Source organism: Grus americana, chromosome 4, assembly GCF_028858705.1.
Source record: "Grus americana isolate bGruAme1 chromosome 4, bGruAme1.mat, whole genome shotgun sequence".
Classification (NCBI taxonomy): domain Eukaryota; kingdom Metazoa; phylum Chordata; class Aves; order Gruiformes; family Gruidae; genus Grus; species Grus americana.
This window is the reverse complement of record NC_072855.1, coordinates 36621222-36648910: the sequence shown is the minus strand read 5'-3', so window position 1 is coordinate 36648910 and position 27689 is coordinate 36621222. Positions and strand designations below refer to the sequence as shown.

General features: G+C 37.9%; 1 protein-coding gene across 23 annotated transcripts in view; it reads left to right on the top strand.

Annotated features, from left to right (window-relative positions):
- The window catches only part of TENM3 (teneurin transmembrane protein 3), a 615036-nt gene that overhangs the window by 541583 nt on the left and 45764 nt on the right, over positions 1-27689 (top strand). For 14 of the 23 annotated variants that reach the window (XM_054824425.1, XM_054824434.1, XM_054824432.1 and 11 more), the window contains 7 exons: positions 8545-8571; positions 10152-10169; positions 11105-11251; positions 18465-18681; positions 19730-19849; positions 20258-20519; positions 27045-27312. In XM_054824425.1, coding sequence (XP_054680400.1) covers positions 8545-8571; positions 10152-10169; positions 11105-11251; positions 18465-18681; positions 19730-19849; positions 20258-20519; positions 27045-27312 — 1059 coding nt within the window. The remainder of the gene's footprint in view (positions 1-8544; positions 8572-10151; positions 10170-11104; positions 11252-18464; positions 18682-19729; positions 19850-20257; positions 20520-27044; positions 27313-27689) is intronic. The other 9 variants (XM_054824430.1, XM_054824429.1, XM_054824438.1 and 6 more) reach the window with 2 other exon arrangements.

Genomic DNA, 27689 nt, shown 5'->3' with positions numbered 1-27689 from the left:
GTGGTACTTTCATGCTACTTTTGAGGGCTGCATGAGGCTACTTTACCTGGTACACAGAACTGAAATTCAAATCCAATGGTGGTCCACTGCAGAAGTCTACAGCTTGTAGTATATTTGTATACCAGTGAGAACTGGGATTTGATCAGTTTATCTTCTAAGAATTTCCCCTAAAATTTAGTTGAGAAAAAAATAACAAGGGACAGCAAAGTATTTATTTTAACCTTTTTCTTTGCATGAAATAACATTAAAATGGCATAAAAATGAATAAAAAAAAATTTCTTCAGCAAGAGATTTCTAGTTTCAGCTATTTTAGCTAGAAAACCAGTAAAATCATCTGGTTCAGATTCTCAGAATTACAAAAAAAAAAAAAAAAAAAACAACAAAACATCTAGAGCGCACCCCCATAAGCACATTTCCATTAGTACAGACTCCATCCTGGTTAACTGATTAAAATGATTTTCTGACTAGGGACAAACATGAAGGCATTTGTGTGCTGGTTTTCTATGTGACCATGAGCAGCGTAAGCTCAGAAGTACTGCTAGTGCTGAGGAATGCTAAGAAGTAATCTCCTCCACTAAGTTATGTGGTCTGCACCTGCTCTCTTCAACACATGTTTAGCTCAGGGCTCCTTATATTACAGATTTCAAATATGACTACAAGGAGATGACACTTTATCTCTTTATAAGATCAAAGAGCAAGTCAAGACAAATGTGTTCCTCTTGTTAATTAAAGGAAGTGCATATAGAAAACTTGGTATGGCTATATATCATTGCACTATATATTTTTGCAGTATGGGCTTGACAAAGTAAGTCTTGGACCAATTTGAGGGCTTGATTGATCTCCACATTTGCAGGTTAGGGGGAGAGCAGAATGAATAACTGGTATGATGACCACTGTCATTTTATTACTGAGGCTAAGTTGCCAAGCATGGTTTTCTTTTCTCCAAATTACCGAGAATTTTCACATTTCGTAGTGTTTTAATGTGTCAGATATTTAATGCATTTGTGCCAAGAATTCTCCATAATTTTTAAGATTCTTTTGAGGTTTTAGAATTTTGGTCAGAAGGAAATCTTTGTCCTTCAAGTTAGAATAATTACTGCTGTATTAATATGTTCTGTAATTATCAAAAGTCCTAAATTTATGAGTTTTCTTACTTTTGAGTTCATGGAATTGTACCTCAGTACAAACTTCATCTTGAAAGTAAGATTGTATCTGAATGAAGGTATGTCCTTTGACATTCAGTTCATTCTCAGATAAAATTAACTGAAGATTCAAAAATAATTACATTAAATATCAATTAATTCACCACAATATTGTGAGTGAAATCCTACTTTCAAAACACCTGACCACACTGGAGTCAGGTTTTCACCACAATATTTATACCTGTACCCTCAGTGCAAAAACTTCATGGAAAAGAGAAGGTGACTTTCTTGGCACCCAGAGGACAGATAACTACAGTTTAACAAGATTTCATGTACAAATACGTTTTTGAACTTTCCTGTGCCTGAAGAGCCTGTTATTAATTTGCCAGGCCTAGCTTTGAATACGCAAAATATCTGTATGTTTGGTAACTATAAAAATATGTAATTGCCAGGTAAATTTAAGATAGTGTGTGCATATCCGAAGCTGTGAAAAAAAGTGAATTATTGGTCAGGCCTTAACATATTTCAAGACCAACTACCTCAAATACAAATTATCTGTTAGCATACTTTAAATTGCTAATTGGTTGATTTGCATTTAAATGAGGACCACACGTGAAGTTCAAGTTAGGCACATTTTCAGAAAACAGCAGAATCCTCTGCGGTATGAAGAATTTCAAATCATGTTGCAAAGCTTACTTGAGCTGAAGTGGCGAGAAAGTAAGTGCTTTTGTACGTTGTGTAGTTGCATGCTGCTCAGACACATTCTGAAAGTACTTCCAGTCAGGAGGAAAGATGGCAACAATGATGCTTCCCGACCCATTCCATCCCCTATTAACATTTTCAAGCCAAACTTATCTTTCATGCAGTTCTTAATGTAAGCATCAGATCTGAGGCAGAGCTGTGTGAGTTTATCAGAGGTCTCAAATTGGTATTTGAACTTTTTAAGCCTAGGGGACTGTTTTAAATCCTTAATGGCGTATACCCTTTCTTCTAAATCTTCCAGCTAAATGGATGTTAAATAGGACACAACATTGCTCATGAACACATCAGCAGTCCCAAACTTCCTATGCCTACTATATCCTTAAAAGCAACTGAACCTTTTATTCTAAGATACATGTGGCTTTCCAGTAGTAATGATGAGAAATCTTACTTTATAATAAAATTGGGATGGAGTCCAGAACAAAAAATCTGAAGGGTAATGGACTTATGTGCCTTTGTACATAAAAATCCATAAATAGTTGTTGCAAAGAACGGTTGCGGTTTTGGCAAGGGATAAATTGCAGTGAATTCAGGTCCCTTTGCAGAAACGTATGCAGCAGATACCTCTGCTGTAGGTCCACATAGACATTGGAGAAGTGTGTAGAAATTATGAAGAAGGTGTGGTTTCAAGGTGAGGATCATGTTTTGGCCTATGTAGGGAGGAAAACAAAGAAAATTGCCTGAAACTATTATTCCATCCATGTGTTCTCCTTTACAAGAAGGGCAAGATGGGAATTTAGGAGTAAAAAAGTATCAAAAGGGAAGACTGTTTGTAATCCTCCTCTATTGGCAGCAATGGTCTGAACATATGGTATGTCTAAGACAAGGTTCTTATAAACTCAGAGAAAGGATGCCGACCATGAGCTGCTTACAGTGGCAGAACATGTGCTTTCAGTACTGTTCAGTGATGAATAGAGAGAATTACATTTGCAAATTATACCAAAGCCCGCTGCCCCCAAGCACTTTGGAAGACAGGACAAGAATTTAAAATGACTTAAACAAATAGCACAGACTATGCAGAAAAATAAGGTGCAATTCAACAATGCTGAGTTCTGTGCTTAAGTAAGAATAATCAGCTGCACAAATTGAAGTTAGGAAGCAGCTCGCCAGGCAGAAGAGACTCAAAAAAGTCTATAGTGGATGATGTTGGATGATGAATTTGACATGAGTGAACCACTCTGAAGACAGGCTAGAACAGGGGCTTTAAAATTTTATGAATTCTGGACTCTTCTGGTGGAGGGATGGAGCTCCTCAGAAATTGCACATGGATACATGGCTTTTTTTAGTCACTCTTTGAGAGTAAAAGCAGTTGCTTAAAGGAATCAATACGCTATTCTCTAAGTCTGCTCTGGATAGGGTAAGAAATACTGGGTTTAAATGTCACAAGGGATATTTGGGTTTTTATGTTCAAAAGATGCTTTAATTGTCAGGATAGCTAAACTTTGGCAGGGTGGAAATGAGAGGAACTTAAGGGTGATCTGGTAGCCAGATCGGGAGATGTAAATCACCATGGACTGAGTCTTGAATAGGTTAGAGGGGTCAGGCCAGAGCCGTCAGTTCTGGGGTTTGTACCACTTCCCCCTAAACAAGCACAAAAACCTGTTACACAAACTGCATTCCCCCTAAAGCTTGCAATGCAGCTCTCAGTTTCTCTTCTGTTGGCAAGCGTCTGTGAAACCACCACTGATAAAGTGTGTGCCTCATCCCCTGCTACTGCTTGGCTGTGCACGGAGTAAGAAATAATGTTCATAACATTTTGTTAGCACAAATGGCAGAAGCGTAGGTGGTTCATCTAAGCTTCCCTGTTGCTCACCATGAAAAAAATGTCACAGAATTGAATATCTTTTTTTTTTCTTCCTTTTTTTCAATTTACTTTATGTTCATAGGACTTGAGAACTCTCAAATGCACAAAACACGTGTTAAAAGAACATTAGTAAAGTTGCAAAATCAAGAACATATAGTAAGCCACAAGACAACACTGTTGTGTGTCATCTTTATATCATGTAACAGAAGATATATATTATAGCACGTGCATACAATTGTAATAAAAAATGTGCTGCTATCTTTACTTTTCCTTCTGCACCCACTGGACCTGATGTAAGAACATTGCAAGGCTGCGAAGGACTGTCTTATGCAGAAACTCCACTTAATTTGTGCCAGAGTCTGGTGCACGGGGTGATCTCCTGGTTAAGAATGATTTTGAAGAACTGGATTCCACCATTGCTTCTACCCACGTATTTTCTGTTAGTCATTCACAAAGGGAAACTTTAAAAGAGTGTCCTCTGCCCATTCTTTATTTTCTGGGAACCTGACTTGCTTATGTGTGAATTGCTAAAATGCTGGTTTGTGTACGAAATCCTGTATAATTATAAGTATTCTGGAAAATCACATCGTAGGAGTTTGCAACCAAATGAGTGGAGACTTTTTACTTTAGTTTTTCCATGCCTTAGTTACCCACCTGTAAAATGAGATAAGAATACATTCTCTGCTCACACAAGTAGTGTGAAGATGCTATATTAAATAATTTTTATTTTAGGAGGAAGATGATATAAAAGTCTGTAAGAAAAATTACTTCTGTATTTAGGTTAGCACAGTGTGCCTGCTACTAGGGCATCAGATGTTTGTTGTTCATGAGAGAATGAGCACTGAATGAGGAGTCAGTTATATACATTGACAAAGGAGGAAGGGTATAAAAATTGCACAGGTAGCCATAAACCCGGCATTGCCTAAATTTTGGGTGTTTGACTTGGCCACTCTCATTATATTCTTGTAATGAGGGGGTGGGGTGTTGTTTGTCCTATGGATTGTAAACAAAGTTTTATACAAATATTAAAAATTACTGAAAACATTAAGTGAAGATATTAAAACTTTCTAACTACAAAGAAACAGGCAAATGTATAGAAAGCTTAAGGTAAGCAGTATAATATCAACATACCATAGTTGGTTTGCAGTCAGTTTTTCTACTAAGAAATTAAGATGACATTTTGACCTGTTTTCTCCTTAATGACGCTTAGTGCTAAGTTACGCAGAAGTGTGAATGTGACTGATGCAAGATATGTTGTTCACATCTTCCTGTAGCTCTGTGTCTGGGAGCGTGGTGTTTGTGTTAGCAGCAGAGATTTGTGTGCAGTCGTTCCCCAATGAACGGGGATTGTTGTGCTGAACTGGGGGAGATGAGGAGAGGAAGCAAAGCTGAGCTTGCTAGGAGAGGAGCAGGACAGCATTTTTCATGATTGCTGCATACTAAAATTATTTCTTCATTGTCGTTTTCTGTGGGGTTTTTTTATTCCCCCCTTTGGCTCTCTTCTCTCTTTCTAATTTCTCCTTTCTGTTTTGTTTTAGAGGGAGAGGCTGTAACGCAGTAAAGAAGGGAGAAAGCTGATAGTATTAGTGGAGAGGAGGCAGGGGTTCAGCTCATGCTTTCAAGGTGGAGGAAGCAAAAACCTTAAAAGTAGTTTTTAATTTAGGCAGACCTTGATTGACATGGCTTTGGTCACATCCTTTTGTATTTTTGCTTCACGTCTGGTGGTGCTATGAGGTCAAATTCTGCTCTTACAGCAAAGTAATTTATGACACCGGTGGAGCTGTTGTGAGCTGACACTGTAATGGGACTATATATACAGTACAAAAATTACATGGCATGTTATAGTTTAGCGTACAGGTTGCAAAGATTGTCATGGGTGAAGATGTCCGGTGGAGGATTATAATGTAAACTAATAGAAAGGTAAATTTGCTATACAGTATTTAGAAGCATGTCACCATTATAATCCTTTATGACAGAATAATCAGAATAAAGCAGTGTTATAAGTACCAATTAAGGAACATCAAATCAATGGGTATGTGACTCTTGCTGATTTAAACAGGAGCTTATTGGCATAAATGGATTTAATATGTACTTTTATTCTGTGGCTATTCTGTCATACCTGGAGGAAGTAGCAGATGAACAATCTAAGGAAGACGCTGACTTACATCTCTGATAGGAGACTAATGGGAGACATTAAATTAAAAAAAATGTCTGGATTCTGACTGGTTATAAAATACGCCATGTTAAATGTGAATTTGCCTCACTGTTACCAGTTCTTTGTAAAATACGTTTATCTGCCACATATTTATATAAATATCCACACAGATTGATAACACCATTTGTATTTTACATTGTATGAATTTTGAATGCCACTTACATCTTCTTAGATTTATACTATCCTAGAAAATGTAGAAATTTTATATCTTCATTTTTGTTTTTCTTCATTCCATTTGGAGCTATATGATGTGCCTCTACTCCTGGAAATTATAGCAAGATTTTAAATTTCACAATCTGAAACCCTGCAAGAAAACCCTTGTAGGTATATTGTCTGGTCTATAATTAGAATTTTTAAGGACTTATAACCCACATGTGCCATATGTGTAAATATCTTGTCAAGGAGCACCTGCTGAGATGCTCCATCCTACTGAAATGCTCCAAATCCCACCTAGAATTCTCTGTGCAGAAGGAAAAAGGCTTATATTTTGTTCTTCCATACAAAGCTGGGTTCATTCCTGTTTCATTTGCAGTGCCATGAAGATACGGCAGACAGCATGGCTAGTTAAACGTCACTGCAAAGTTACACTATTTTTGGTCACTCATTTTCTGCTTTTTGATTCTTCTAGGATGCTGCATGTTAACCAAAATAGTTTCTAACGTTGCCCTTAATGTCAACTGACCATGACTAAAAGGATGCTGGAAGGTAGAACTTTTTTTCCAAGCATTATAGCTTTATGGTCTGGAACTGACTTCTTATAAGACTATTGGGTACAAAAAAAATCTTAAAGAGCATTTTCTTAATCCTTTTTTTTTTTTTTTTTTTAAATGCAGATTGGATTTCTGAAAGAAAAGAGCATGTGGGGGCCTGGGATTGCAGGGACTATTTTCAGTTGCCTAGAAGGGGTTTTTTATGTTCTGTTTTGTTACCTATCCCTACATTTGTAGAGGCATTTAATGTTTCACTGGTGGACAGATGCATTCCCCAGACAGACCTAATTGCTTCCATTTTATGGAATAAAGCTTGATTTTTCCTTCACACATACTACACTGTGTTATAAGAGCAGCTGTGTAGAAGCAAGGGGAATTATATTGGATGAGTAAGAGAAGAATTTGATCCACCCTGAAATGCAGCTGTATCACTTTTCTTTTTGTTTGTGGTTAATGTGAAAAGCTACTTAGTTTGTTGCTGCCGTTCTAAATGTTCTGTAATTGATGTTTTCATCTTCTTACTTCGTCTTCCTTTAACCTTACCATTATAGGGGGAAAAAAAAACATCCCAACTGTGCAGTGGACACCTGACACTTTCTTCAAGAGAGAGGGACTAGAATGTTTCCACCTCTTAGTTGTAGCAGTGACTGTGGCTTCTGTGAGACTACATGTCTCATCACCTCCCTCCTCGGTCTCGGGAAGAGCTTTTTCCCATTCATCCAAACTGGAGGAAAGGCCATGGCTGGAAATGCCTTTCTTACCCATCAAATACATCAAGTGGAGGGGTAATAGCAAGCGACAGAGTACTTGCCAGACAGGGGCCATCATCCAGCAGGGATTTAGAAAAACTCAGATTTTGAGAGACCTTGTCCACAGCAAAAACAGGCGATTGAATCCAACATTATGGACTCAGCTTGGTGTGTCCCCACTGCAATAGTCTGTTATATCCTGTCACCTTATGTGCAGTTGGCCGGGTTTGGTAGCCTGCGATGGACCTGCCCTACGGGGTTTTGCTATGTGGCATTAACCACTTTAACACAACTGCAGTTGATGTCCATTTCCTGAAAGTAAGGAGGGAACATATAACCCATCTCTGCTGTGTTTCATGTATTACAAGTAGGGCCTGCTGCTTTAAATCCATCTTGTGCTGTCTGTTATTCATCTATCTGCCTCCTCATTTTTTTGGTGAAATTTTAAGTGTCATAACTTAAGAAAAAAAAGTCTTGCTATGCTTGGATATACCATGTTATTTATTTTTGTATATTAAAGCCTAAGTTTAATTTCACCCATTTTTCCAAATGAAATGGTTCACCATGCTGCTAACACCACTACGCTCTCTTCCACCCCATATATATGATCTATCTTATTGTACATAATCGGTGTATGCTCAAAGAATAACTGTGGCTGAATTGGAGCAGAAGAAAACTGCTGCTCCTAAAAATCCTGTTAATCCAATCGGAATTAAGATAGTGTGCTGGTTATGCTGTCAGTCATACATGACCTGCAAATTAAAGGTCTTCCAGTATGGTCAATGTTTTAAAGCTCATAAGTTAGGTAATTACTCCTCTGTTGTGTTGAAAATTGAATTTTTTAACTAGCTTTGATTATATTTTAGTTATACGTAAAAATCAAAGCATGTGAAGAGAAGTCAGAAGAAAAACGTAGTCTCGGAAAGGTAGCATCTCTTTCTTCTGCAGGCCTCCTTTCTAAAATAGTTTCATTGAATCATGATGATGTTTGCTGAAAAGAGAAATTCTTGCATTTTGAAAAGCTTTGAAATGCATTCTCATTTTGTAATGTAAGACCTCTCATGTCAGGTGCACCTGCTTGATTTGCATGTGAATTCTGAACAATTCTTGTTTTATGTGACACTTCTGAAATGTCTGTCCTTTTTTTTTCTTTCTAATTCTCAAGCTCACTATTTGGATAAGATAGTGAAAGGTACTGTATATTTGCTCTTTGATGACATGCCTATACCTACATGTACTTTTTTTATACGAATATATAGTTACAAACATACTAGTCTGGGCAAAAGAATCTTCTCTTACATACATTCCATGGATTATAGATTTAACTCATATGACCTTCAACTCATCTCAAATTAAAAATGAAATCTTGTTTCTGTTATATAATAACATTTTATCAGTAATTACACATTTATATACAAACTGTATACATGTGTTAGATTTTGTTTGAACCAAAAACTGAAGATAGTATTCATTTGCTGTTTGTTAGTTTTGTCATGGGACCTCTACCTCCAAAACTGTAAATATTTAGGAAACAAAGCAAAACAATACTCTTGTCACAGAACAAGTGTCATTAGTTCTAAAGAACAGATTAATTATAGATATGTGTGTGTTTATATATAGACGAATCAATACAATACCCCAGGCTTTTAAGCGTTTGTTTATCTGAACGTAGAAAATCTATAGGAAATTATGACTTGTATTTTGTGTGAAGCTAGAAAAAACTTGTATACTCTATGCAACATTTTCAATTAAAAGGTTCAAGGATGCAAAACCCTAACATGAAACAGCAAAGATTTTTGTATCTTCAGTTATGGTGAAAAGTTGATTTAGAAAAATATTTAAAATATTCCTACCCCTCTTTCCTTGAGTATCTTTCTCTATTCCTTATTTGTGTTTATTTTCATTAGAATATGGCAATATTCATGGCAATATCCAGGCTTTCACACAATAAGTCTTGAATGTACCCAGTTGACTCCTAAAACGCTCTGTCAGTATTACAATTAAATATGTAAGTCGTCCATAAATTAAACAGAAGAAGGATTAAGAAAAAAACAGCTCTCAGTACATCAACAAATACTATTAGCAGCTACAGTCTAAAAGAATAAGAGTAGCAAGGCTAATCTCAGCCTGGCATGATGGCACAATATCAATAACTACAGCATCACCATCTTTCCTCACAAGAGGTTTTCCTGATTCTCTGTCTTCTAAGAGTAATTTGACGAGAGTTAAGCACTCTTTATAACTTTTTTCTGGGGATGTTTGTAATTTGGAGCTACATGGTTGAAAGGAGTCAGTAAATTCAAAAGTCTTTAGAAGAAAAAAATAGACTGTCATTTCTGAAAGACTGTTCTAAGCTCAACTAAGCTTAATCAAAATGAGTCAGTGGATTAGTTCACGAAGACAGTAGTCTACAAGGTGAAGAAGTGTTTAGCCAGTTACTTAGGTTTTTTGGATAAAAGTTTACAAAAAATTGTTGTGTCCAAAAATACCTGATTTGTAGCCACCTTCTCATGAGATACTTAGTGCCATATCTGTACTTGCTTTTGTCAGTGTCTTATCATAGTCATAGATAAGGAACACCAAAATCTACATATTTATAGTGGTATCATCCTCATACAGATCATGTTGGCTGCATGCCAGATTCCATCACTAAGAAGTGACAGATACTGTATTTTTTTAATGCAATGTTAGACTGAAAACAATTATCGATTTTGGATATATTAAATTATTTTAATTGTTTCCCAAATTTTCCCTCCTTGGCCATAAAAGCAGACAAGATAGGATATAAAGGTAACAGCACAAAAGCCTTAGGGAGATTGTCACAAAAAATCACTCTCTGCTATCTGTCTTGAAGCACGTCACTACCGTGTTTTTGTTCAGTCTATCAATGTTTTATTGTGGTCCTTATGGTATTTCATTTTGTCCGTCCTAAGTAATCAAATACGCACAGCTATTACATTTAGTTGGAAATCCTGTTGGTCCTGTCCCATCCGTATGCAGCCTGAATCCTAATGTTTGTTAGAATAGATGCTAAGCTGCTTCACTATTTCCTGGGCTTTGCTTATTCTGTGAAAAGGAATGTATTTTTGGCATAAAGTATAGTCATTAAAACTGGCCTATACTTTGTGCAATTATTTAACGCACTGTAATTTCACATGAATATACGGCAACTCTGAGACCAGATAAAGTTAACGTTCTCTTTTATTACATGCCTAAAATCATATGCATTTTCCTACTTCAGAATTTGGAGGGATTTGATCACAGTAACAGGGAGCTTAAACATTTGTGCCAGTAAGTAACCAATATTGCATAGAGCAAATAATGATCTATTCTATGAGCACAGAAAAATGTATCATTTTACCCAGCTGTGTTTGCACTATGCACTCATCTCTTGTTACTTTGCCAAAAAAAAGAGATTTTAAAAAAATTAAAAAACAAACTTAATTTTGTCTGGCCTGCAGGTATTTAGAGGATTGGTGCATTTATTTCCTGCCTGTACAGGTAAGTGGTGTCTCAAGTGTCAGGCCAATCAAAGATGCCACTTTGTTAAGAATTACGTTCCCCAGGTAATGTTGCTGTTCCACTCCATGTGCAATTACAGTATTTGTGCTGTTCTTAAGGCCTGTTCCCAGTAAGTGTCCCTTGTTTGTATTTTTTTTTCTTCTTTTTATATAATTGCAATATTTAAATCACTTGTGATTTTCCTTCTTTGTCTGTTTTAACAGAGGGCTGTCCTGGCTTGTGCAACAGCAATGGGAGGTGCACGCTGGACCAAAATGGCTGGCACTGCGTGTGCCAGCCAGGATGGAGGGGAGCAGGCTGTGACGTAGCCATGGAAACTCTCTGCACTGACAGTAAGGACAACGAAGGAGGTAAGACATACCAGCTGGATCTTTTAACACTGGGGAGAACGTGTTGAGGAATGGAGATTTTACAGTCAGGTGATTAAATACTGCCATGAGAACCATACACGCATTTTACTAGCTCTTATGCCTGTAAGAATACGCTGCCATATTCAGTGCTTTTATATGGCGTATCAGCAAAGCCTTGCAAGATGCTTATGACAGCTGAGATATGTGCTTAGAAAATTATGGGTGTCACCTCAGTTTCCCTGCAATGTTCTCTTATACTAGAATAAAACATAGTCTCAACTCAGTGAACTGTAGTGGAGGGTAAAAAAAAGAAAGGAGTTTAAATTATCAGTGACCTCACAAGGAAATTATCCCAAGAGAAATGGCTGAACAGGGAGTTTACATTTTGACCTGCGATACTACTGCTGGAAACAGTAAAAATTGGTTGCCCAGTCTACAGAGATCTTATCCCTCCATAGCCTGCGAACACTCAGATAACTGACAGGATGCTCCCAGAAGTCTTTTTTTTTTTTTTTTTTTTTAGCGCAGTCTGTCATTCTGGTGACAGGTAACAATCTGCAACAAGACGCAGGCAGGACTGTTGACTTAAGGATGAGTGCCATCGTCGTTGTAGGATAGGGAAGGTAAAGGGGCTATGACTTTGTCATGAGTCCAGAATCACACAAAAAAACACACAAAAACAAGATTAAATGTGAATGCAGTCAGATATTAGATCAGCATAATGCTTTTATTGTCTTTCTTCCCCTTCTCTCATCAACTCTTTTTGTTTAACGCCTTCAGATTCAGAGCAGAGATAAGAAACTCCATTAGGGCCTCTGGATGATGATAAAGTCGTCTGTGACTTTGTTTTTCAGCTTTAGACTGCATATGCCTTTGCCATGCTGGTTGGCTGTTAACTGTCATATCCTGACTGCAGTTGGGATCTTAGACATCACAAACTATAAATAACAGCACCATTTACTTCCCGAGATAAATAAGTAACACAGTTAAAACAGTGCTGCTGTGTATTGCTTTATGCGTCATTTGATTTATCATCCTTTTCCGTTATATATTGTATATTTTGAGTCACTTTTGCACATTTAGGGGCCTACAGAATCTGACGCAATCTGGTACACCTGGTCTGAGCTAGTGTGAAGCTGAATTTCTGCATGTAGGAAGGGAGCAAGAGGCATGATTAACCATAGCATATCCATGCAGAGATGTGCTGTTTGGGGAATTAAGTTCAGGGGGGCCAGGGGATCATGGACGTAAGGAAGAAAGAGAAAACTGCAAGCACAAAAAGAGACAGAGCAAGGAGGAGGACGAACTAGGTTAGAGCATAAACAACTTGGAGGAAAAAATAGATCGTGTAGGAAAAAAAGGGGGAAAAAGTTGAAAGCCCAGTGATAGACTAAAACAGATTCAGTAAGTGGTAAAGATAATAGAAGGACGTGACATATCAGAGGGAGAGTCAAGAGCAGATAACGGAGCAGTGGGAGAAACAGGAGCAAGGTGAACAGGAACGCACGTAAACAGAACAAGGGAAAAGAAGATGCTCCTTCAGACTGAAAACAATAATAGCTGTGAGGAAAAGGAGAAAAGGAAAAAGGAACTGGAGCAGAAGGATCTAACAGAATAACTTAAAGTTCAAGAAGAAAGAACAATATTGGGGGAAAAAAGTCTAATGCTAGTATTTTGTTGGGTTTTTTCCTCTCTCTTTTTTTTTTTCCCCCCAATTATTTCCTTTACAGACATTACACAGCTATCTACAAGGAAGGGATTGACCAAACAGTTGTTTTGTTATGATTGACCTACGTAATGCTGTTTGTCACTGGCACTTCTTTTTCAGTGGAAAATTTATATGCTTCAGTACAGAGCATAGTGGTTAAAATACAACAAATTAAATTAAAAACTGGAAGCATACCAAACAAAACTGGGAAAAGAAAGCCTTCTTTGCCAGAAACCCACCTGGAAAGAGAAGCAGCGTTTCTTCCCTTTCCAAGAGTACGTGCAATCAGCCCACTAATCTCTGGAGCAAGCTATTCAAATTCCAGACAGCTAGAGCGAATGACACAAGGATGCCTCTGCTGTATTTGCTTATTGTGGGAGATTAGGTTATCTGAGCACTTATGCTGAATTTATACCGATGACTGTAGGTACTGTGATTAACATCGCACTAGGCTCAGTGGTTATATAATTAAAGTTATCTTTGTTGTTAGCTAATGGATATGCTGTGGTTAATGTTTATGTTTCATCCTATACTGGATAAAATATATTTAATACATTAATATAATTCATTAATAACAGTGTCTGCTGTTCCTTTGATTCTTAGCTCTTTCTGGGACTGATTGTTCAAATTCTGTGAACATGAGCATCCCAAGGACCTCAATGGGAATATTCTCCATAGGAAATGCTAATGACATCAAGGCATACTTGATCATTTTCCCTTCTAGATACTGGTGACATATAATGGCATGATTATTACTCATCTTCCTTTTAATACAGATTTCTGAGAGTCTTGCAGATCATTTCCTTTCTCTTTAAGGATCACTCTTTATTTTTCTATGTGTTTGATTTGGATAATAAAATGCAGAATTTTGTTTACATTTTAGCAACCCACACGGAATGTGGGTGCAAGAAGCAGACCTTAGGCTGAATTAAACTCCTAATGACTTTGTGGAGAGAGAGGAAGTCAGAGTTGTCCGTGGGTGGAATAAGCCTAACTTCTTTACTTGGGAAAAAATGCATCACTATTATACTTTAACGAAGTGGCCCGTGTTTTGTCATCACTGTAGGAAGAATAAGCTTTTTACTCTTTAGTTTAGGTAGGTCTTTATTGAACAGATTCCTTTGTTAAGTTTGCTTTTTATTAGCTCCTATCCAATTATTAAGAGTAGTTACAGGTTTCCACCAGCAGGATTTAAGGGATTATTAATATTCTTTTATTACTAAATTGAAAATAAATAATGTAATAAAGCAAAGCATAATTAGCACAACTGTATTTTTGTAATTACTTGCATAGGCTAGAATAGCCTGCTCCTGATAAGCATTGTCACAGGGTAGTACAAATTCAGCCTAAAGATTACCTAAACCAGGGCCTCTTCTCTGATAGTGGCTAATAGCAAATGCTTAGCAAAAGGATATAATAGGACAAATTTGAAATTTTTTTTGGTATGCTAGCAGGCTGCTGATTAAAGTAGGAGGTTAATGCAACAGAATATTTTGGATGTCAAAAGGGCTGCTAAGTACAAAGATAACCTAAGCTCAGGAAATTGCAGGAAGTCTATACTTGAATTAGGACCGATACAGTGGCGTAGTCGTGTTCTCTGATTTGTGCTCCAATGCTTCCCATTATTCTTCAGCTTTTTGTTTGCATTTGTGGTTGCTGGGGGTTGCTGGGGAATGCTGGGTTGATATATCCCTAGCACTTATCCACGGTGACTGCAAGATTTCCTTCTGGAGTGACAGCTCATTTAGAGCCCAACACTTTATATTTTAGGCTTTTTCACTCCAGCAGGAATGTTGAATTTGAGTACGCTATTGGTATGCTTATAGAGATACTGCAATAGTAACATTGAACAAGGTCCTTGTGCACTGCTCAGGAATAAATCAAGGGCTATTTCTGCTTTTGTGGCTTTTCCAACCAGCTGCTCCTACAGGCAGTCATTTTTGGTGTCTATAATTGAGTCCGTTCATTATAGCCTGTTGTAAAATTGAGCTATGTGAGGGTAACCGAGGTTTGTTAATACAGTTTTCTGTCCTTTCCAGCCTCTTACCTTAGTGTGCCACAGTCACCAAAACTGTCCTGGTAGGATGGCCAGCATCATAGCTCCAAAACTGTATTCTTCCTGTGTAGGCACTGAATTTCACTTCATGGAGATACAAATACATAATCAACTTATTTACCAAGAATGCAATTTATGTAGGTCCTCGGCCACCATCTCCCCTTGACACTGGCAGAACTTGTGCCCAGGACTTACTTTGTCACCCTGTTTTTCTTTCTTCCAGTAGTTTTATAGATACCCTTTAAATTCCATTCAAAAGCAAACATGCCCACTGATAGATCTTATTTTTTAGACATCCATAAGTGTGGGAATCCTCTGTCTTGACTCCTCTCATTTAATGTTTTGGGAGTTTTATTAGTCTTTCCAAATAAGCAATCTTATCACCAGACCGTGCTCTATTGCAATTCTTAACATTAGTCAAGATTTTTACAGCTAGACTTTAGCTTTTGATATAATAATGTACACATAGTGTCTTCTGTATATGGAAGAACCACTTACATCTAGAGCAAAAAAATACAAAATAGCTTTGTGAGGCTGGTAATGATTGTCCAGCTGGCTGTAGGAGTTTCTATTTTCTTTATAATTTTACTATCATATTGGACTGATATAACTGATAAGCCAGTGTTGAGCTAAGTCTCATATTTTTCAGGCTAAACAAAATTCATCAATAATTTTGCAGCGCCATTTCAGAAAGGAAGTTTTACTCTGCTTCACAAAGTGCGATAGAGTACTCAACTTAGTGGTACTAGATAGCTCTAGCCACATAAGTACAGAGAAAGAATGAAAAATGTTTTCTCAAGTTATAAGGAGCCAGATTCATAACCATCCGTCACTCGCCTGGGCAAGTTGCTGATAAACTCCACAGAAAAATAACAAACAGCATATCCCTGTATCTTGGCTGGTGAAAATGAGATTCTTTCTCTGATTGATGTTAGCGGAGAGGCTTGTAAAAATGCATTTCCAGCTGATTAGTTCAGAAGGTGTCAATCTCATGCAGTTTTATGACCTGCAGACTACGCTCCAGATGTGCATTTGCTTTTTATAAACTAACAAAGATGAATGACGAAATGTGAGCATTTCTTTGGCAACTGCACCAGATATTGCCTGGGAGACCATACAGAGATATAAAAACCCAAAACTATGCTTTTAACCATCAGTACCCCCAACTTTGACACTGATCCAGGGTTCTAGAGTTAAAACCAGCAAGGGAGGTCAGTGCTTCAGCTCAGAAATGTTTTCATATTGTGCAAGAAAGAAACTAGAAAATTGCAAGAGTCACAGACTATTTGAGGTTGGAAAGGCCTCTGGAAATCATCTGGTCCCAACCCCTGCTCAAAGCTGGGTCAACTAGAGCAGGTTGCTCAGAGCCATGTCCGGTTGAGTTTTGAATATCTCCAAGGATGGAGATTCCACAGCTTCCCTGGGCAACTCATTGCAGTGTCCGACCACTTTCACAGTAAAAAAAGTTTTTCTGATGTTTAGACAGAATTTCCCATGTTTCAGTCTGTGCCCATTGTCTCTTGTCCTTTCGCTGGGCACCACTGAAAGGTGGTCTTTTTTGCACCCTCCCTTTAGGTATCTGTACACACCGATGAGATTCCCCCCCTGAGCCGTCTCTTCTCCAGCCAGAACAGTCTCAGCTCTCTCAGCCTTTCCTCATATGAGAGATGTGTCAAACCCTTAACCATCTTCATGGCCCTTCACTGGACTCTCTCCAGTATGTCCATCTCTGTCCTGTACTGGGGAGCCCAGACTGGACCCAGCACTCCAGGTGTGACCTCCCCACTGCTGAGCAGAGGGGAAGGATCACCTCCCTCGACCTGCTGGCAACGCTCCTTCTAATGCAGCCCAGGATGTCATTGGCTTTCTTTGCCACAAGGGCATGTTGCTGGCTCATGTTCGATGTGGTGTTCTCCAGGACTCCAAGGTCACCTACACAAAGCTGCCTTGCAGCCAGTTGTCCCCTGGCACGTACTGGTGCATGGGCTTGTTCCTCCCCAGGTGCAGGACTTTGCACTTCTCTTTGTTGAACTACATGAGGTTCCTGTCAGCCCATTTCTCCAGCTTGTTGAGGTCTGTCTGAATGGCAACACAACCCTCAGGCGTATCCTCATTCCAGGAAAAATCAATGTTCTTTCTTTTCTCTTAAAAAGTTTAAACTTTGATATACTTAATGATGACTTTTTCATCCTTTTTATTTTCCCTGAACTGACTTCAATGTCAGCCGAGTTAAATAAGAATTTTAGATGTGCAAAAGAATAGAAATCCCAGTCCTTTACTATTTTGCCAATCCTCTAACTGATCCACATCACACAGCAATCCTTAGAGGAATACCTTTAGAAGATCTCTGTTTACTTACAATCTTTCAACATATGATTGAACAAAAATGGATGATATTTTTCCCTTCAGAAAGAAGTTTTACTCTAAAGCTAGATTATTTTGTGAGAGAAGCAGTCATGGGCTTCCTCCAAGTGCTGCATTGGTCGACTTTTCAGTTTAGCGCAGCAAGCAAGCTCCCTCTGTAATCTAAATGGAATAATAAAATGTTTGAGCTATTTCAGTCTTGCTGTTCTTTTGGGGAAACAATTATCAGCTATGTGATACCATATTACATTCATCTAGAAATTTTCTGTAGCTGACATTTCCAGGCTCATTTTCCTTATGACTTTACTTACAGCAAATTAGTAGTTATCAATTTGATCTTGATTTTAATCTTTCACCAAATTAGATTTCCAGTGATGTGACAGATCTAATGCTCATTATATGTGAATATTTCAGCACATAAGCATAAAAGCACCCATGTGTTTAAATCTTGTTTATACTGGCCAGCATTCCTCATCAGTTTATTCAGAATAAAATCTAAATGTTAAATACAGATTTTGTTCTTTCATACATTTTCATGCAAAATAGTGGGGGAAATTGCCTTTGCCACTAGCAACAAAATCTTTCTGCCAAGGTATAAAGGAATCCACCTTGATAAATGCTGTGAAATATTTAAAGCTACTTGCAGCATAGCTATGCTAAAAAACTTCAGGAAAACAGCAGAATGGGAGTTACTTGTTTCTTTTCTCTGGAAAGCCAAATAACCTCAGATAAAAGCTACTTAGACCCACCTAAAATGTTTAATATTTATAAGTTAACAGTGTATGCAGAGCCAGAATGCCTTCATTTTCTGGTTTGTTCAACATGGTTTTAGAAAAGTATCGAATAAATAGATTTAATTTATACACGATGCTGAGTGTATTCAGCTTGCATGGATTTCCATGGGAGTTTTAAGAACTCAGTGAAAACAAACTCTCTTTCCTGAATTGAAAGTGAATTCATTAAAATCTTAATTATTAATATTCTTTCATACTACTTTTTTTTTTTTAATCTCTGCTGGCTGGCTCATTCACATGCAAAGGGGCAGAAGGAGGAGTTTGTTCATTTGTGTGACTTTCTGTCAACAGATGGGCTAGTTGACTGTATGGATCCTGACTGCTGTTTGCAGAGTTCTTGCCAAAACCAGCCTTATTGTCGTGGACTACCTGATCCCCAAGATATTATCAGCCAAAGCCAACAGTCGCCATCTCAGCAAGCTGCCAAAGCATTTTATGACCGGATCAGTTTTCTCATCGGAGCAGACAGCACTCATGTCATACCTGGGGAAAGTCCTTTTAATAAGAGGTGAGCATGACTCATAATTTATTCATGAACATGCAAGAAATTGAAGAGCATGTGAGATTCACGTTTAGGAGAAGATCCACTGCGACTGCAAATTTCACGGCATGGACTTTCAGCAGAGACCTTTTCTCTTAATGTATCAAATTGCTTATTTTGTTTCGTTTCCTGCAAAATTCAAATTGCCAGCACCAGTAGGTTACAGAAAGTGCTTGCCATGCTTAGTACCTGTATTCTAACAGGGCACTTCATTAATGATTAAATAAATCTTTATTTAACCAGTTGATTTGGGCTAGCACAGTTGGAAATACATCAAAGCAATGAAAGCACTTCAGAAGGAAAAGCAAAGCTGCACTTTTTAAACTGAGCTCACTAAATAATATAAATTATGAATTAATGTAATAGAACTGTTAAGTGCACGACCGTATAATTGCATAAACTATTTGACTGGCGCTCTACGAAGCAGTAATGACCTGAAAATAAACCAGTCACAGGAAGCAGGTGTCTGGGATCTCACTGAGTGAAGGAAGACGATTTACGCTAGAACTACTGCGTTTGCAGTAATTTAACAGCATTAATGTGTTTGGGCACAGCAATTGATTAAAAGTTGTTGCACAAATGTTCCTTATTGCTCTTTTAAATTTTGTACTTCATAGTCCCTGCAGTTTTACAGATTGCTTTGATGCTAATTAAAAAGTACATTGTTCTTTAAGAGTCTGCCAGAGGTATGACTTACAGTGGGAACATCTAGAGTTTATAAGTTCTTAAAATTCTTCATGAATTTCCAGTCTTAGCAACTCAGTACAAACAAAATGAACCAAAGTAAAATCAACAATATTGAAACAAAATTATTATCTTTAGATTTCGAGACATTTGTTTATACAGTGTAAATTATGTGAGCTTGTAAAAGGGTTAGAGTCTCAGGAATGTTTTTTTAATGGTAGTTGATACCATGTGGAGATACGTGTGTGTGTGTTTGCTGGACTAGCTTTTATTCATTCAAAAGAGAACAAAAAAAGCAAATTTGTGATTTGATCCTGCATCTTTTTCACAGTCTTTCATCCGTCATAAGGGGCCAAGTATTAACTGCTGATGGAACACCACTCATTGGAGTCAACGTCTCCTTTCTGCACTATCCAGACTATGGATATACAATCACTCGCCAAGATGGAATGTAAGTTCCCTTTGAAGCACTTCTAAGTCATAAAGACAGCAAAGGCATTACTGAAGAGCTGCTTGTAAAAATAAGATAAAATAATGGAAACAAAAGACGTGAAAAAAGTGATTGACCAAAGTTGTACTTTGTATATTCTTCAAACGTAAAACATGCTGATTATATACTTCAGAAGTAGAAGGGCTTGCTTAATTTAAATGCAGCATCCCAAACTCTCCATTCTCTTAGTGCAGTTTTATGTAAAATAATTTAATTGATTTCTCCGTTGTTCCCAGTAGAGCCATTCTGCCTTCAGAGCTGTACAGTGGAATGAAGAGTCAATCCGTAAAATGAGGTTGTGTGGATGGCTTTGGGATGGCTTTGGGAATTTGCTGACTAGCTATCCCTGTTGTTTGGGGTTTTTTCTAGGTTTGACTTGGTAGCAAATGGTGGTGCCTCTCTGACACTGGTGTTTGAGCGATCACCGTTCCTGACACAGTATCACACAGTATGGATTCCCTGGAATGTCTTTTATGTCATGGATACCCTCGTCATGAAGAAGGAAGAGAATGACATTCCTAGTTGTGATCTAAGTGGATTTGTAAGGCCAAACCCCATTATCGTGTCATCGCCTTTATCCACCTTCTTTAGAATTTCTCCTGAAGATAGTCCTATCATCCCAGAGACACAGGTAAAGTGTGCTTCAAATAAATAGCATTTTATCACAGGCTAGTATTAAGCAACTGTAATGAAAAGAGTGCAAACTACTTGGGGGGGGGGGAGGTAAGAAAGCTTGGTGTACACCAGTGTCTGGTTTTATATTTGTTTGCATCATTCAATTTACAGAATGTCTTCACCAGTCAGGCACTGGCCCATCAAAATGGACACACTGTAGTACATCTGACTTTTTTTGCCCTCTTGTTAGAAGTGCACCTCAGAAACTGAAAATGAAAGGTGTTTTTCCACTATGTCTGAAAGACCCATGCAGTTCAATTTATCTGTTTATTCCTAATAAATAGCATGACATTCAGATTTTTATAAACTGAAAGAACTATCTGTAACACTGAGGACAGGCTTACAAGGCAATGAACATGTGTGCTAATTGACTTCTTCAGAACTTGGAATGCTGAAAGTAAGACTTAACATCAAAACCTTGCCTTAAAAGGAATAAGACATGGCTGGACTGTTTTTTCTCTAACATAGATTTATTAAATTCCTCCATCTCAAATAACTAGTCGCTCATATAGTGATTAGCTCAACTCTTAAAGCAGAGTTGCATTTCAAGAAGTAATATTTATCTCATTATTGATTTCTGATCAAACTTTTCCTAGTGAAACAGCACTCTTTCTGCCTCCTTCTTTCTCTCCCTCTCCTTTCTCTCTCTTTTTTCTCTCTTTTTCTCTCCTCCACCTTCACAATGTCATAATCACATAGGACACTCTTTTTCCTATTCACTAAGAAATGTCCTTGTCTCTTCAAGGGAAACATAGAAAACGTATTCAAATGTTTTCATGCAGAGCTCTTAAGAAAAGAGCAAAATCATTAAGCAGTTCATGGTAGAAGCAGGTTTAAAGTAAAGATGTAAGGAAATTACAACAAAACGCTCATACAAATCTAGACTGTGCTAGAAGATTGTTGCTTTTATCCTCACTATCATTTCTGTGCCTTTGATAGTTGCAAGTCAATTAAAAGAAAGTGCAAAACACAGTCCACTGAAAACCAGCTCTGATTTACTTGTTTTGGCAATAAATGATAGATTCAGTTCCTGAAGCGATGGAAAATGGCTTAGATAGATGGGGTATAAATCAAGAAAAAACTAATAATAGAAGAATGTCAGAAAATACATATTTTCAAAAACCACTTGTAATGTCTAGGTAAAGAAGTCACTTCACGAGCAGTGGCACTAATGAAGTCTGGATCCCTACTAATTCTCACCCATTGCTGTAATTCCAGCTATCTGCCACATCCAGTTCTTCCCTACCTGAGCCTTTTCTTTTTATAAACCCTAAAGGAACTGAATTATCTTTAGAGATTTCTACTGTTATTTCAAATGTGGTTGAAATTGGCTACCAGGTTCAAAAGTTGTGAGGTGGCAGGTCAGGCAGGCAAGACTGTTGGGTCGAGCTCATTTCCCCAGAAAACCAACCAGAAGGAAAGATCATATTCTCAGCAGATCGTAAGCAGTTGGTGTTGATGGGTCATTTATGACGAGGTAAAAACAGTACTGCCATTATAAATGCAAAAAGCTGGTTCCAGTACTGTGTAAAAAAAAACATCAAGGAGTATTTTCTTCTATATTCTTTGCTCATCACACATGTAATCCCATGTTTAGGCAAGTGGGAACTGCACAGCCATGCCTGGGATGTATCCCTTTAGGGTCAGGTTCCTCTCAGAAAGGCATAATGCTCAACAGTCTGTCTCCCAAAAAATTCACTACTCTGATAAAAGATGGACAGAACCAGATTTCATTCAAAACTGTCTGTTCAGCTCTGGAGGAACTGCTATAGATCTTTTCGTAAAAATAGGGGCAATGCCATTTTAAAGGGTGGGAGACTGGAGGAAGGCACAGAGAAAGAAACCGTTCCCAATGTTCCTTCAGTCAGTCACCTTGTTCGTGTGGTGTGATGGCACTCACTGTCACGTACTGCAGGAGAAAATGATGTGCTGCTGTAATCATCATCCCTTGAAGTGCTTCATCATCCCTTGGAGATAATGTTTCGAAAAGAGTGTACTTAGTGGCTTATGAATCCCAAATTGATCAGAGGGGGAATTAAAGTCTGTACCAAAGAAGCAGCACAAAAGAAAACTGAAAAAAGGCAGTGAGCAAGGGGAAAGAATAAATGCAGTGGGTAAAGGGGTGATCACAAGCCCAACAGATCATTACTCAAGAGGGATGATAATAAATAACATGTTAACTAAATTTGGACTACTTAGGCATGACTTTATCTGCTTTTAATTGCAAGTTAGCATGCTCTGCCTAGACTTAACTAGCTGAGATTAATCACTGTGAAACAAGACAGTAAACTGCATGCAGATGAGGGAGAACAGGTTAAGCTGCAGCTGCTTACATGTTAGGTAATATTATTGCTCTTTTTCCTAATATAGTGTGTGTTTGCCACATATTGCAGTGTGGTCTGGCAGAAACCCACGTGAGGCACAATGAGCAATTCTGAAATTGAGTTTTTGAGGCTTTCCTTCTCCTAAACGTCTATTATCCACTGTTACGTACACTTGCAAGATGCCTTCTGCAGGTCCTGAGCAGCTTGTTTCTGTCACCTCAAGTGTGTGGGAGAATGAAGACTGAAAAGTTTTCCTTCAAATTATATGCTCAACGTTGTCCAGGTTTTATTTCCTCTCCCCTGACTCTCTCTTACTACCAACAATACTATACAGCAGAAGTTGGCAAAATTTATTTGCCCAGAAATATTCAGGGTAAAATAAGTGACTTAATAAAAATGATTGTTTGTAACTTCAGGGTGGCCAGCAAAGAAATTAACCTATTTTATCATTTAAACAGGCAGTATAATAGGATGTCTAGATATTCCAGTATTACATGGATGCTGCATCCTAGTTTCACTTAGCTAAAATCTCCAGAACTTCAAGTCTGTACTGAGGAAAAAAATGGAGATTACTTTTAGAGCCAAATATCTCCATTTATGCATCCTTGTTTTCCAGCATGTTTTCTGGTTTACTTCTCTTTGGTTTTCTTTTTGAAACTTTATATACACCTCTTGATTTATTCTTTTGTGGACACATTTTTAGGTTTCTACACGTGTATGGCTTTTTCCTATCCCTCTTTGTGGTATCTCAGCAATAGTTTAAGTCTAGAAAAAACAAGTATTTTTTCTCCTTTTCATGTCTCCTTGCTTTATATTGTTAACGGAAGGTTGTTTCTTTGTAAGTTCATTTAAGAGCCTCGATTCTAGGGGAAGTCTTTTTATAGAAGGAAAAGATTTTTCTATCTTGGAATGAGCAGTTTCAGCTTCTACTTAAAGAAGTATAGTTTTAGCATTCCTTGGTCTCAACCTTTCTGTAATAGCAGCAGTTCCCAATACCTGCCTGTATCTAAAAATGCCATCTTTGTACCCCTCTAAAACCAAGATGATGTTACATTTTAATGCAGCAGTTCAGCTGTTACTTCTCAGCAAAGAACATTTTTCTGACATTAGGACTAAAGTTTGCACTCATTTGTGAATTTGTTCTCAAATTCTCTAATGAAGCTGCTCATTTTGCACAAAAAAAATCACGGTAATACAGCAGGCATTTTTCCTCCTAATTGAATTAAATTCCTTATTCAGGGTTCTTAATACCATCAGAGCATGTCACCTGAATCACATTAAATATTTTGGAGCAGGAAAGCATTCCAGAGCCTGGACAGCTTTAGTCCTGCTGGCCACAAGAGACGAGGAGCCTTGCACAATTTACGTGACTCAGTCGCCAGCTTGAACTCTCAGGACAACAAACTCTGTCTTTGTGAAAATTGAGGCGACCCTTATCTCAGTCCTGTAGGTTAAATATTTCATAGCTGTCCTTCCAAGAAGCTTGATCATCCATAAATAAAATGTCAACCATTAGAATTCGGTGGTTGGACTATAACTCAGCCCCCTTAGGGTATCAGCCTTTCTGAAGGTAGTTTGATACTCTATCTGGAAAAGGTAAAGTACAGACAGCTTGGTTGTGTTGGCGATTCCTGATGTGACTTTTATACCCTGTGACTTTCCTGATTGCTTTACAATTGATGTGTTGTCATGGCTCCCATAGGATGCTCTCTGCTGTGCCTGATGATTTACCTTTTTGGATGAACATTAAACTGTTTAATTCTCCTTGTAATGCTTGATTCCGGGAGAGAGATTGAGATGCATAACCTTACCTCTACATTTCTAGAGTTCTCAAGAAAATACAGGGGATATTTTATGGAAAGAAGGAAATTTTAAGTCAGGTTTCCAGCAGATACTTGAGGCTTCTGCAGAAACTAATAATAGGGGTTCAGGTTTTGTTTTAAACCTCGCTGAGAACTGCATGAGTGTCCTAGTTTCTAATTTGATAGTAATCCAAATACACAGTGGAATTTCTTGGAAATTGAAACTTCAAGGTGTCCTCTTTATTGCCTGTTATCTCAGCCAAGAGTATTGGAAGACCACCTAAGTGTTTAACGCTGCTCTTCCACAGTTGCAGTTGTAAAAGACGCAATGGCCTTAACAGGAGACCAGTGAAGTCCATTAAATTGTGTCCTATTACAAGCATATTATTTCTTTTTCTCCTCTTGCTTACAGAGACCTCCATCTGTTAGACTAGCTTCAGTGTGCAGTATATGAGAGTCCTGCTGATGTGCTGAGGAGGAATTTGTCTTTTGTTCCTAGGTGGTTTGTGTTTTTTCTTCAAAGTCTTAGAAAAGGAGTATGTTCACAATCGCTTCTCTCTCTAGAGAAAGGGGGGGTTGTTTGTGTAGAAAAGATTTGCTTGTTCTCTGGCTTAGATACTGTTCATATATCGGACTGAGGGAGAGCAGACTAGATTTACAAACTGAAATTATGTCACTCACCTCCTTCTAAATGATGGTACTGCTTGTCATTTCTTCTCAGTGATGGCAGGTTCTTGGTGGGGAAAAAAGAAACATTGGTAGATTAAGAATTAAGAACATATAAATCTGAATTTCACTCCTCTAGTGTCTTCCAGTTCCTCTTTTATTTTCTACAGCTCTATTATAGTCTTACTGGAGAAGAAGAGTTTTATGTCTACATATATCAGATGTAAATAACCATTCGTGCCAGACAATGAGTCAAAATACTATTTCTGATTTTTTGTTACTGTTATTAGGAAGGAGATAGATATAATTAATACCATATAAATCTTTCTTTATATCCCAGCGAAAGTGCTAACATAGAGGATAGCGTAGCACCTGTTGCCCTCCTCGAGAGCATAAACCACATTATTTGACCCTATTCAACACAGCCAGTCAGTTGTTTAAAAGCAGTGTCCAAGGATTTCTCTAGCATAGAGAGCTATCTTAGCACTTGTTTAGTAGCCAGCTTTTGATCCCAATAAAGTCTCAAGCCTACTCTTTGTGACGGTGCTCTCCCTGAAGTCTGCTTTCCACTAATATTAATTACCGTTTGGTCTTCAGACTTTAGGACTAGGAGACAGGAAAGTAAAATAAAGCTTTCCAAATTTACTTCCCCAAGAGTGCTCCTTTGACACCACCAAGGCTCTAGGCTTGTGCTTCAGCATCCTTTGCCCTGTCTTCCCACCAGAGAAAAATTATCTTTATAAATGTGTCTAGATACCTTTTTCTTTTTTCTTTTATTTTTTTTTCCAATAAGCTGGGATCCTTACTTGGTAGCTGTTCACCTGAAGTGCTGGCTGTCAGTGTTTGTGTCCTGACTGAGGTATAGGACAGTATAGGCTGTCTTCATCCACATTACGCAGAAACCTTTCACATCCATCCATCAACCACAAAAGCTCCTCAGCTCAGAGGAAGAGACAAGGTAGAGGAGGGAGGAACCTTTTAAAAATAAAATTGAATCATTGCACCTCTCTGAAATGAGAAAGCGGTGAGCTGATGTCTGAGTAGTGAATATTGATCAGGAAATATGGAAAAGCTTTCCCTGAGGCATCCTACTTATCTGTCTTTGAAATAAATGGCAGAATGCTCTAGTTCAAAGTATTTACAATCCACAGGTAATGCAAATAATAAACCACCTAAAAGTCCTTCCTGCTCCTACCGGAGCAATTAGACATCCCAACCCAAATCTGAAGCTTTGCAGTTCTTAGGGGCTCTGCTGCCTTTACTGCATATCCACAGTTGGGACATGGGTGGCAGTGTAAGAAGGGGCTGTTTTCACTTAGATGAAAGATGCTTTTTTGCCTCTTTTGGCAAAAGCAGTTGGGAATGTTTTCCCTCTCCTGCATGCTTCCTTTGCTTCCTTTGCCCCCCCGATAAAAATAAAGGAGAGATCTTTTAAATCCCTCAGCAGAAAGTATCAACTAAGCAGCTTCAGTATAATGAAGAATTTAGACTTCATTTTTCAGAAAAAAAAAGGTGAAATGTTATTTATTTATGTATTTTTTACATTATTAAATGAAGGCCGGATTTAGATGATACTTCTTAATGGATTGCCATGTAGCATTATGTCAGGCCTCCTTTTATGATAGCTGCATTGTTCTGTTTAATTTCAAAATCATTCAAATACTGTATTTTTTTCTTACCAATGCATAGGTACTTCATGAAGAAACGACAATACCAGGAACTGATTTGAAGTTATCATATTTAAGCTCCAGGGCTGCAGGATATAAATCTGTTCTGAAGATTACCATGACCCAGTCTATTATACCATTTAATTTAATGAAGGTTCATCTTATGGTGGCAGTGGTGGGAAGACTTTTCCAGAAATGGTTCCCTGCATCCCCAAATCTGGCTTACACTTTCATATGGGATAAAACTGACGCCTACAACCAGAGAGTCTATGGATTATCTGAAGCTGTTGGTATGTGTATTAAAGAGGGTTTTTGCATTTTTACTGTTGTCTTGAAAATAGGAAGCACATCTCAAATACTTCTATCCAGTAAGAAGAAAATGTTTAGCAGAATAAGATGAGAAATAACAATGGATATTAAAATATATTAGAAAATACTAATCTGAACTTCGAATTATAAGAAAAAAATTCCTTCAAAAGGAAAAAGAGACCACAGTCATTTTTCACTTCTAGTTCTTCTCCATTAAGTAGCCCTCAGCCTAATAATGCAGTAAGCTATTTAGTCTACACACTCCTCATACTTTAGAGCACAATAGCATTCTGACGTATTTCACAAAATGGCTTTCCTCTGTACCTGTCCTAATCCACTTTTAATAATTAAAGTTCTT